Genomic DNA, 11,564 nt, shown 5'->3' with positions numbered 1-11,564 from the left:
GTTGGTCCCAGGACATCAATTCTTTTTGCATGTTTCACCCAGTACAACGTAGGATCCTGCCATTATAACCTTGAGCTCTCTTGGGAATGAGGTACTCTATTTCAGTCTTTTGGCCTGTGTATTAGTTTACTCAGTTCTGACTAACCAGTCCTCTCGATAACAGCCTGTCAATACCCACAGAAAACAACTCTTTTGATTATGTTTAATGAGACAAAAAAAAACTTTATTCAGTTCTCTATAAGGAATAAACAATTTAAAACATATAAATGAACCAGACATCTGAAAAAAACAAAACAAAATACAGAATAAAACACGGAATTAGTTTCCCATTTGGTCACTCCAGTTACACTAAACAACACTGCCATCTAGAGGTCAAATGAGTCAACTAAGTACCTGATGTAATTCAGTACAAATGTTTGCATTTCTCTAAAGGGAAATTAAAGTGCATTTGTGAGCAGCAGTGTTTTAGTAACTATGTTCAACATACGTTTCCTAAAACAGTACAGAGATGACAGGAATGTTGAATTAAAAAATCTATGCATAACCTAAAACCTGCACTGATTTGTACGTGCAGCAGGCATTGCGACTGAAAGGATCACCTTCAACCCGAATCCATGTGCTGCTTTTAAAGAACTGCTGACTAAATCCTGGAACACAGATGCCTTTGAGCTAAAAAAGCCTAGCATGCAGGATTGTGGCCTTAGAAAGACAACAACAGAGACCTTGGGCACAGACAATGCAGGTGCACTAACCTGACCAAGGGCATTGGTATGTGTAATACAATATCGCATGCTGATGATACACAACTGCTCGTCTTCATCAAGTCTATACCATTGTCAGCAGCTTATCTGGTTTACACTTTCTCACTATTGCAACACACAGAGGACTGCTTTGGAGCAGATCTTGAAAAACAACTGACACACAAGACCTCTAGGATCTCAGAGTCCTTGCAGTGCAGAAAGTCATTTACCCAAGAAATATTGTGTGCTGAAAAGGCAACAGTAAAAAAAAAAAGCCAGTTTTCACTGAAAAGGAAATGACACTCTGCGGTTACAAATTACACACTACCGTCTTAGGAGAAGATGAGCAAAAAAAAGTGTTGCACACACGATCCCCTGTCATCCATTATTATAGGCCCTCTTTTGAGAACATTTTCTGTTCTGCTCAGTAAAAGCCCTGCCTGCAAATCAGTGGTTTTCCAAAACAGGCCCTCCCTCCATGTGCAACTTGAATTAAAAAAAAGACTGGGAGCTCTGAAGTCAAAATAAAAAAAAAACAACAAGACAGATTGAGTCTGGTCTGCACTGGGTCACTTATCATTTGAAAGGAACTGCCAGGCTGTGATTAAGACATGTCAGTTCATTTCTTTAGCTCTGCCTTGTCCGTCTCAATAATTACGTTCAGTAATTTTCTAGAAAAATAAGTACATTGGTGACAGCCAAATTAAAGCGTTTCTTCAGAGACTTGAATACCGGGAAAGAGGAGAAGAGAGGACTGGAAAGGCACTTTCTGAAAGGGCAACTGTAATTAATGCCAGTATTCAAACTGTGAGCCTCAGGGATGCTTCTTTATCCACGAGCCAGTATTCAGCACTCCACCGAACACGCGGAGCTGTGCAGTTCATTAAAATAATCGGCTGGAAAATTTCATGGGATAGTCCCACCACCCTAGCAAGAGCCGAGATAAAACCTGGTTCAAGGGGCACTGAAGGAGGCTGCAGTATTTCATTGATCCTACATCTGGCGAGCAGGACATCCACAAAGCCCTGAACTCAAAAACGGGTCTTTGACGACAAGGACAGAATTCAAGCCCAAGCACTTTCTCTATATGTAAAAATAGAAAGGCATCTCTGTCGCACATGTGTAAAACAGAATCCATGGTGTGAACAATTTAAGAGGATTAAAATCTGAGGGGCTTTGTGAATGGTGTTAGGCCAAGTCACCCAGGGAGTCGGAGAACTTTCTCTTGCAGTACTCGATGTAGTCAAACTCTTCCATGCTGAAGGGGGCGTCTTTCCACTGCTTCTTGGAGAAGCGTCCGTCGGGGGTCTCCATGACGAAGTTTTTGATGGACAGATTGGGCAGAATCACTCCCTTAAAGATCATCTCCATGCCCCACTCCTGCACGGCGAGAAATAAGCACACACTTAGATCACGGGACTGTTTTGGGAAGCACACACCACATTCACGCGGATGCGGATGAGATCAGCCATTCTGCCCGGCCTATCGGAAAGGCTGTAGTGGAGAAATGATTTTCCCTTCCAAGTTTCTTGGGAACTCGCAGGGCTTGGCAGTGCACTTCTGTGGGGCCTCTTCCGAAATGGCTTGATGGAATTCCTCAGACCGCTCCTGACAACCATGGCCCAGAAGGATGAGTCAGTGCACAGGTCTCTACAGCTGATGGGGCAGATGACTGCAGGGGGGTGAGGAGGTAGGCCTTGCAGGGGCTTTAAACTTGACTTTGCTGAGGGCAATACAGTTCCGCATTACGTGCTACTGTCTGCATTTTCAGTACAAGTGCACAAAAGCATGTCCACCCGCATCCTGTACCTCTGCAACACTTGAATCCCTTTTCTTGGATTATTAAGATACAAGCAATCAACTCAGCAACTGCCCAAGCACTGGGGGAATATCCAGTCTCAGCCCAGGCCAGCTCCCCCACTCTGTGGGTACACTGCCCAGTCTCAGCCCAGGCCAGCTCCCCCAGTGTGAGGGTATAAGTTGGGCACAGCTGTACTTACCTGGCCACAACCAGCGCAGCTAATTGCACAGCCCGGCTCCCAGTCTTCAAACGTCCGTGGAAGGATGACCTTTCCGCCCTTTTGGTAGTAGTACCTGAAAAGCCAGCAGGGAAAAAAAATGACAGTTTTAACAGTGACAGAGCCATCGCCGCGTCGGCTGGGCCCAGCCATATCAAAACGAGCACCCCAGAACTGTCCCTTTCGTAACACAAACATCAGGCTGCTTGACCAGGTCTTTGCCTGACCCACAAAGTACAAACAGATGCCTTTGTCTGAAGGCTGGTCGCTAAATAGAGTGCATATAGGGTTTCAGCGCCACAGGTGAAAAACCAGGGCAACAACAGAACGGAAACACGCATCAGAGATTAGGGGGTAAGGGGATGCTGGAGATTCAGGCAGAGGAAGAACGAACAGAGAATCTTCGCTCACTCGAACAGGGGGTTGACCACGACGTGGTGGTTGTTCTCGATGACCTGCAGGTCGTTGCCGTGGCAAACCGCGGTGTTGCAGCGGCGGCAGTGCAGGCGCACGTTGGCCGGCCCGTAGCGGCTCCTCTTGCCCTCCGCCTTCTCCTTCGCCAGGTGGCGAGCGATGACCGCCTCCTTCTGCAGCTCCCGGATCTGAAACGGCAAGACCGGTGTCAGTGCAACTGTGGGACCGTGCTCCTGAGATCGCCAACGATCCCGCTCAAAATGACTGATCTCTAGTCAAAGTAACTTTATGAGTTCTGTATGCTTAGCCAATGGAATAATAATGGGAAATGATTCTATCACCTTTATAGTCAATGCAATCATATTCAACAGTGGGAACTAGAAAGGTCAGGGCTCAGGACTTGGAACCAGAAAGGCTGTGGGTTCAAATCCCAGGCGTGACACTGCTGTTGTACCGCTTGACCGACTTCACCCAAATTGTCACAGGCTGTATAAATGGGTGCAAATAAAGTGTAGGCCAAATAAGCCAGTATTTACAGTAAGAGTAATTAAAAAACTCCTCTTGTGCCGGAGGCCTTACAAGCACCATACTTGAGGAAGTAGTGGCAGCAGGAGGAGGAGCATTAGAAGATCAGTCATCTAGCAGGTTAATGTGGGGTAACTCTGAGGACTGGAAGTCAGGGCGCCTGGCATGAAGCCAGCGGAGTGGTCAGGCTGCAGAGTGACGCACCTTGAGCATGTACTCGCGGGGGGGCATGCGCTGCACCTCGTCGATGGCCCTCTCCATCAGCCCCTCCAGGTACTCGTTGGTCTTCTCCCTCCTCAGCTCCCGCCCGCCCTGTGGTGCCACCACCGAGTACACGCTGGCCTCGGCCCGGGCACGCCCGCTGGCCTGGGAACACCGGAGAGAGGGAGCGTGACCAAAACCGGAACCTGGGGTGAACATGCATACTCCACGCAGAAGGTCTCCCGGTGCCACAGCCCAAAACCTATGAAAAAGCAGCACTAACTGCCACTCCATGACTGCACCTTATGTGCATATAATAATAGGGCCTCCTAAGTGGCTCAGTTTGTAACGCCACACAAACCTTACAGTTTATGCAGTTTAGGTTGAGCTCTATGAGTCTGGATCCTGTGCAACTGGGACTGATGTGCAACTAGCTGAGTGAGATTAGTCAGTCAAGGCTCTCTCTCGGCTCTTAGTGACACAGCAAGCCCTGTAGCGTCCCTCCTGCGTGCAGTCTGTATGTTCTCCCTGTTGGTTTCCTCCCACAGTCCAAACATAGTGATAAGTTAATTATAATTAAGAATAATTGCTTACACTTATATAGCACTTTCCTGGACACTCCACTCAAAGCACTTTACAGGTAATGGGGATCCCCTCCACCACCACCAGTGTGCAGCCCCACCTGGGTGATGCGACAGGGGCCATAGTGCGCCAGAACGCTCCCCACACACCAGCTCTCAGCGGGTTAATTGGCTTCTGTGAAAACTGGCCCTGGTGTGAGTGTGTGTGCCTGTATCTGTGTGTGCCCTGCGATGGACTGGCGTCCCACCCAGGGTGGACCCTGCCTTGCACCCGTTGCTTGCTGGGATAGACTTCATCTCCCCTGCGACCCTGAACTAGATGAAGCAGTTACAAAACGGCTAATCGAGCCACAGCTCCTTTTCGCTCTGCTCTCTTGTGCCAAGATGCGCATGAGGTGCCCAGCCCCTGTGGTGTGCCCACCTGTTTCATGGCGATCTCATTGGTGATGAGGCCATAGCGGACCACCAGGTTACACTCAGGGATGTCCAGGCCCTCCTCAGCCACGCTGGTGGAAATCAGCAAGTTCAGCTCGCCGTCCCGGAACCGCTGGATAGTCTCCTGTTGCTTCCGCTGCAAAGAGCACAGGCGGACCCGAGTCATAACCCGCTGAAGCAAAGCCCTGCGCTGACCGAAGGGAAAAGCTTTAGCGTGGAACAGAGAAATACGATGGGAAGCTGAAGTATTCCGAACCCTCGGTTCCAAAACATTTCGGCTACGTCCGGCTGGAGCACATCTTCGGGATCGGCAAAGAAGCAAACCAGAGGACACAAACGGAGAGTCTGGGAAAGTGGGGAACAGGAAGCACTACTTTACGCAAAGAGTGGTGAGGGTCTGGAACAAGCTACCATGCTGAACTGAACGCTGAGCCTCACACTCCTGGTTTCCATTCCAGTTGCATGAGATCCTCAGATCAAATAGCCACCAGCCATCAAAGGAGGTACTGCCTGCCTTTTAACTTCCTGGCTTTCGAGAAAGCTGTGGAGGGTGGCCCAGTCCACCGAAGACAAGAGGTGTCGCGGTTCCAGAGGATGACGAGACCTCTGTGTCTGTCGCAATCGCGCCGATGCCAGCCCAGTGGGGGCTCCAGCTGGCAGCTCGTGTGGGGTACCTGCGTCATGTGGCCCGCCTGGTTGCTGACCCCGGCCCCGGTGAGGATGGCGGCCCGGATGCCGGCCTGCTGCAGTTGCGGATTGGAGGAGACCCAGCTGTCCAGGCAGCGGGTGCTGGTGCGGGTCTTGGAGAAGAGGATCCCGCGCGACTTCCCCTGAGCCCCGAACTGGTCCAGCAGGGTCCGCTCCAGCACAGCCAGGCGCGGGTTCTCAAAACACTGCTGGGCAGCCAGGCGCTGCAGCTCCGTCTCATTATCTGGGCATGAAAACACAACCGGGCACATGGCAATCAAGCACACACCCAGGTGCCTGGCTGTCAGACTCCTCGGACTGGATGAGCGCATACGAGGCACGTTTATTGAAGGTGAAGCTGAACAGCAGCTCATCTGTAACTACAAGCAATACCTTCACAGCTTCCCTAAATCAATATTTTTTGCATGGAAATAGGAGTTCTTATTTCTGGAGCCTGCTCCCAGCAAGCTGTTTTTAACCAGACCACAGATTTTCATCATTTGAAGTTGCCCCCAACAGTTCAGCTTCTCGGTTTGTTCACTCCGATCTGTAAAAAGGATGTGTTTTTGTACTGTCTGACTCCAAGAAGGCCAAGTGAGCAGAAGGTTGTGGTGTTTTGGCGGAAGGGTACAAAGTCGGGGGCAGCGAAGGCTACGGAGGGGAAACTCACTCTGGAAGAGTGCGAACAGGAAGCGGTCGGTGTGGTCCAGGCCAGTGCGGGTGGCCCTCTGCACGCTGTAGAAGTCCTCCAGCACGGTCAAGGCGTCAACCATGCGCACGGTGTCGTTGATCAGCAGCGAGTCGTTGTACTTGCGCAGGTGCAGGGCGCACTGACTCATCTGCCTGTTCCCCTCTTCCGCGCCTGCAGGGAGACAAAGTCATGGCAACTGCCTGAAACTGCTCCAACCTGCTCCGCCACTGTCCTTTCTCTGTTCTGACATCAGTACTGACCAGCCCCAGTGCCTAAAGAGCCATCTACCAGTCATACAGGACATGGCTTGACCAGCTCCTGCAGGGCACGGCTTGACCAGGCCCTGCAGGGCACGGCTTGACCAGGCCCTGCAGGGCACGGCTTCACCAGGCCCTGCAGGGCACGGCTTGACCAGGCCCTGCAGGGCATGTCTTGACCAGGCCCTGCAGGACAGATCTTGACCAGCCCCTGCAGGACAGATCTTGACCAGCCCCTGCAGGACAGATCTTGACCAGCCCTTACAGCGCAGGTTCCCAGTCCTGGTCCTAGAGGCCCACACATCTGCTGGTTTTTATTCCAGCCCTGCTTAATTACCTTAATGAAACCTTAACTAACAAGGCGCTGGAGTGGATCATTTGCAAGTTTCTTTATCTACTGAAAAAAATTGTTTATGAAATACCATAGTTAAAAGGTAAACTGCAACAAGAACTGAAATCAATCCCGACTCAAACTGAGCTTATTTTCAATTCTTCTTGTCCAGTTTTAATATAATATTCTGAGGATGGTTCCTTAGGGGACCTGGCAACACCTTCTCTGCCCCACCCTTGTTCCATTTAACCGGATTCACTGTCGGAGAACACTGGTGGAAACTGGAGTTCTCAGCTGATACTTTCTGAAAGAAACGTCTCGAGTGCAGCTGCAGAAAGAAACGGTTGAGATGTGCCCCCTGCTCACCTCTCTTCTCCAGCAGCACCACCTCCTGCTCGTACTCCTGAGTGCCAAACGTCCGGCTGATCCCTTCAGCATCCATGTAGTTGTGAATCTGCCTCATCATCTCCTTCAGCTTGTCCCCAAAGGGGTCCTAGGATAACCAAAGAGGTCAGCCCTCACTGACTGACACTGTCCCATCAGCTACAGCTAGAGGTCGATCACAAATGGCTGGAGACAACCGTTAAAAATAAACCAGCCATTTCTATTAAAATGTGGCGAGCACGTCACATGGGCAGCATGTGGCGCAGTGCTCAGCATCCCTGTCTCACAGTGCTGGGTTCAATTCTGGAGTTTAGGGCACTGTCTATGTGGAGTTTGCAAGTTCTCCCTGCGTTTCCTCCCACAGTTTAAAGACATACAGGTAGGCTCGTTGGCTTCTGGGAAAAGTGGCTCTGGTGTGAGCTTGAGCCTGCTGTGGACTGGCGCCCTGTTTAGGTGTGCATCCTGCTTTGTGCTAGCTGCTTGTGGGGACAGTCTCTGACTCCCCTGCAACCCTGTATTAGATTAAGTGGTTAAAAAAATGGAGGGATGGAGCAAGCATATCACATGTCCTTTAACAATTAGTCACTATTCCCAGTGTAAACTGTAGGAAGCTGGGGCTGCTCTCAGAAGCACAGATGGGAGGAAAGTGAAGCCTCAGTAGAAGTCCACACAAATAGAGACCATATGAACTCCACATAGACAGACACCCAACTCTTGAACTGAGCCTAAGTATCCTGAAGCTGTGGGGTAGCAAGGGTTTCATGATCTGTCAGTAGTACAGTTAGGTACAGGTGTGATTCTCATGGGAAGCTCTTCACCCGCAGCTCATGTGAAACAGTAGAGTCACCCACCAGCAGTCGCGGATTGACGATGTCGTACTGCTTTCTCGGCTTGGGGACTTTCGCTTGAAGCTCTTTGTGGTGCACTTTCGAGGAGACGATGGCCGCCGCGTCAAGGTTCGCACAGATCTGCCCATGCAAACAGCACATCAGAGAGATGACAATCAGAGTCACAACACCTCACTTGGTACTGAAGAGACACGGATCGCTATTTCCTCTCAAAAATGCCTCCTATTTTGTGTCCAAAAACCAGATTATTTGGTTTCAGTTTATTGGGGAGAGAAAATGTTCAACTTAGGGGAGACTGCATTCACTGACTTGAGGCTATGCAATCATTTGCACAACCTTTTTAAATTAACTGGAAAGAAAAACTGAAAATGTGCTCATAGTGTACTGTGTACTGTAAACTGTAAAAAGAATTCCTCTCCACTGTCTGCAGCGCTAATGAGAAAATAAAAACAAACAAGGAGCCTAATGAACTGGAGATCTTGTCCTGCTGTCTCCTTAAAGAGACAAACATAGCTGGGCAATTTGCTCCAGATGTGTACAGACCCATGTCTTCTGTGCCGATGTTTCCTGCTTCTGAATCTGTCTCACTAGCTGCACAGCTCGGTGTGTGATGCACACACAACAGGTGCGGTGCATCTGTCTGGGGCCAATGTCCGTGTGTGCGCTTGTGCACGAGGATTCCCATGTGCATCGCACTTTGAATTTGGGAGCTTCTCTTTCTGTCGGTGCGATTCAGGGCAAGTGCACTCCGGCAAGCCTGTGTTCAGGAGAGGGTCCGGGTGTCAGGAGAGGCACAGACCTGCAGCACGTGCTCCATGGCTCCCTCAAAGGTCTTGGCCCCTCCGGTCCCTGGGGAGGCAGTGAGACCGAGCACCTGAGGCAAGTCCCCCTGCCTCTGCAGCTTCATGGCGAGGAAGCACTCCATGATCTTATTGTACACAGCATCCTTGTGGGTGTGGTGGCACTCGTCGAAGATGAGGAGCGTGAAGTCTGCCACAGGGAAGAGGGCAAGGTTAGGGGGGCTCATGGTACTCTGGGTCTCTCAGAGGAGCCAGGCAGGTCATTGCACACTAGAAATGACAGGAATTGACATGCTCTTCTAGGTATACATTATACTGGGAAAGCTAAGGTTGCTGCTGGAAGAGGTGTTAGTGGGGCCAGTAGGGGGTGTTCACCCTGCGGTCTGTGTGAATCCTACTGTTCCAGTATAGTGATGGGGACACTCTACTGTAAAAAGGCACCCTTACTTCTGATGAGGTCCTGACTCTCTGTGGTTATTAAAAATCCCAGGACGTTGCTCGAAAAGAGTAGGGGTGTAACCCCGGTGTCCTGGCCAACTTTCCCAATGGCCATTACCAATCATGGCCTCCTAATAATCCCCATTTATGAACTGACTTTATCACTCTGTTCTCCTCCCCACTGAGAGCTGGTGTGTGGGGAGAGGACTGGTGCAGTCTGGCTGTTGTTACATCATGCAGGTGGGGCTGCACATCACCCCTGTAAAGCGTGTTGACCGTCCAGAAAGGTCCTCAACACATTAAGTATAATCCTAGATTACTTGATGTTTACAGATCAACCTCTAAAACATGTTCCTGGGAAATCTTATAAGATTCTGCGATAAGACACATGACTGCTGCCTTCATTGTGCTTGTTCCTTTTATTGAGCTGCATGCTGCTGCACTGGTTCAAAACAAAAATTTAACTATTCTGAAAACTTTTGTTGGGAAACACCTTTCTAGGTGCAGACTTTATTGGCTGGTCTGTCTGCCACCTTGTTTAAGATGCTGAACACTGATCAAATGAAGATCAGCTGCTGTTTCTGGGCACCTGAGGACATTCCAACTACCTGTTGCCGAGCTAAACGCTGTACCTGTGAGATTCACATGCTTCTCCTCCTCCGTGTTCTTCAGGGCGTTCTCCAGGATCTGGGCTGTGCAGATGATGATGTCATTGTCCTGCACCACTTTGGCAAAGAAATCCTTCTGGTCGGAGTCTCCGCTGATGTGCGCGATGGCGTAGGAATTCCCCAGGAAAGGCCGGAATTCCTTGTTGTAATGCTGGTCCACCAGGTGCACCTGCACCAAAGGGAAAGATGTGGGATTTGGGACAGGTTCCGTTTCCCTGGCATTGAAAGAGCACAGCTGACATGTTCTGTGTTAACAATGGACCTTACAATCATGAGAACTCCAGAGGCTGCTAACAAAGTATTTGTTGTCCACGTACAGTACAGTATTTTACTCTTCCTAAAATAAATCTGAGCACTAATTATCCCAGTGACATGCTGAAAAAACAGTATTAAATTCGGATGATTGCCCATTTAATCCAAATTATCCCTCATTTTTTCCAACGAAATGAAGTCGTATTCACATTACAACAACCAGGCTGTTAACACTTCAGTTTAAATCCGATCTACTGCTGTAGATCTGTGCTGCATTTGAAACACTCCCCCTCTTTCCATAACAGACTTCTGATTTATACCTCTAAGTGCTTAAACTAGTTTCCATGATAATCTATTTTATATCACATTCAGTCTTCTTTCAAGTCAAAGTTACCGACTGCAGGTAAGGTAAACAGAGCTTCACTGACAACGCTGCTCAGCGCAGCACGCCTGTTTGTTCAGCTGGATCCATGGTTCTCAAACATGGCAGATTGGGGCCTTACCTTGTTGACCAGGACAGCCACCTTCCCCCTGGGCTTTGTCTGCAGGTGTCTCTTGGTCACATACACCGCCGCCCTGGTCTTCCCCCCTCCAGTGGGGAGCCATATGATAATGTTCTTTCCCTCCAGAGCCATCTGGACCACCTCCTCCTGATAGCTGTACAGGTTCATCGCCACCAAGCTGAAGAGCTTGAAGACAAGACAGATACTTCTCTTCATCAGCGATGCTCAGCTCACACAGCAAAGAAAGCTGGTAGTGTTTCTTCTGTGTCTCATCTTCCTCGATTCCTCCTTTTCTTTTTATGCTGTGATTCTCTCTTCTGATGTACCACAAAGTTTAAATTATCCAGAGTAACATATCCCGAAATCCCAATTGATCATCTGTGTTTAACTACCTGTAAGCTCACCTACAGCTATGCAAGCTTATTTTCAATATTATGACCCACTCAGCAAGAACTGGTACTTCCTGTTATGCCCCTTACTTCACAAGCACATGATCCATTAAGAGCACAGAGACATTTGACACAGAACATAAAGCCACTGCCTCAAAAACAAAAAGACATGCATATGCAGGTGTAGAATTTTGTTTTTCACTCACCAAGAACTGGAACCTCTCTTCCTTGCCACACAGAACTCGTCTCTGAAGCAGCTGTCGCAGTGCCCGAGCTCAGCAATGTGATCCGCCTCCTCTTACCTTTAAATACTCAGCTCTCGGAGTCGAGAGCAGAAATCGAAACTGAAGCAACACTCCAAACAAGGGCCTCCCTGAGGGAGTATGTGGAAGGACAGCACGA

General features: G+C 49.4%; 1 protein-coding gene across 2 annotated transcripts; it reads right to left on the bottom strand.

The window, feature by feature from the left end:
* Window positions 1-206: 206 nt before the first annotated feature.
* On the bottom strand, window positions 207-11,564 carry dhx58 (DEXH (Asp-Glu-X-His) box polypeptide 58). 2 transcript variants are annotated; one of them, XM_015362111.2, is made up of 13 exons: window positions 11,369-11,564; window positions 10,774-10,978; window positions 9,983-10,187; window positions 8,912-9,102; window positions 8,116-8,232; window positions 7,247-7,373; window positions 6,272-6,463; window positions 5,589-5,845; window positions 4,901-5,050; window positions 3,902-4,063; window positions 3,170-3,360; window positions 2,741-2,834; window positions 207-2,120 (listed from the first exon to the last, which is right to left on the bottom strand). In XM_015362111.2, exons 2-13 carry the CDS (start codon window positions 10,939-10,941, stop codon window positions 1,929-1,931), a joined length of 2,046 nt encoding a protein of 681 aa, XP_015217597.2. In that variant the 5' UTR covers window positions 10,942-10,978; window positions 11,369-11,564; the 3' UTR covers window positions 207-1,928. The 2 variants fall into 2 exon arrangements, with proteins under 2 accessions (XP_015217597.2, XP_006638307.2); XM_006638244.3 differs by having other exon boundaries at window positions 10,774-10,959; window positions 11,369-11,562.

This window comes from Lepisosteus oculatus, chromosome 28, assembly GCF_040954835.1.
Source record: "Lepisosteus oculatus isolate fLepOcu1 chromosome 28, fLepOcu1.hap2, whole genome shotgun sequence".
Classification (NCBI taxonomy): Eukaryota; Metazoa; Chordata; class Actinopteri; order Semionotiformes; family Lepisosteidae; genus Lepisosteus; species Lepisosteus oculatus.
The sequence above is the reverse complement of the archived record's forward strand: the minus strand, read 5'-3'. Positions and strand labels throughout refer to the sequence as shown.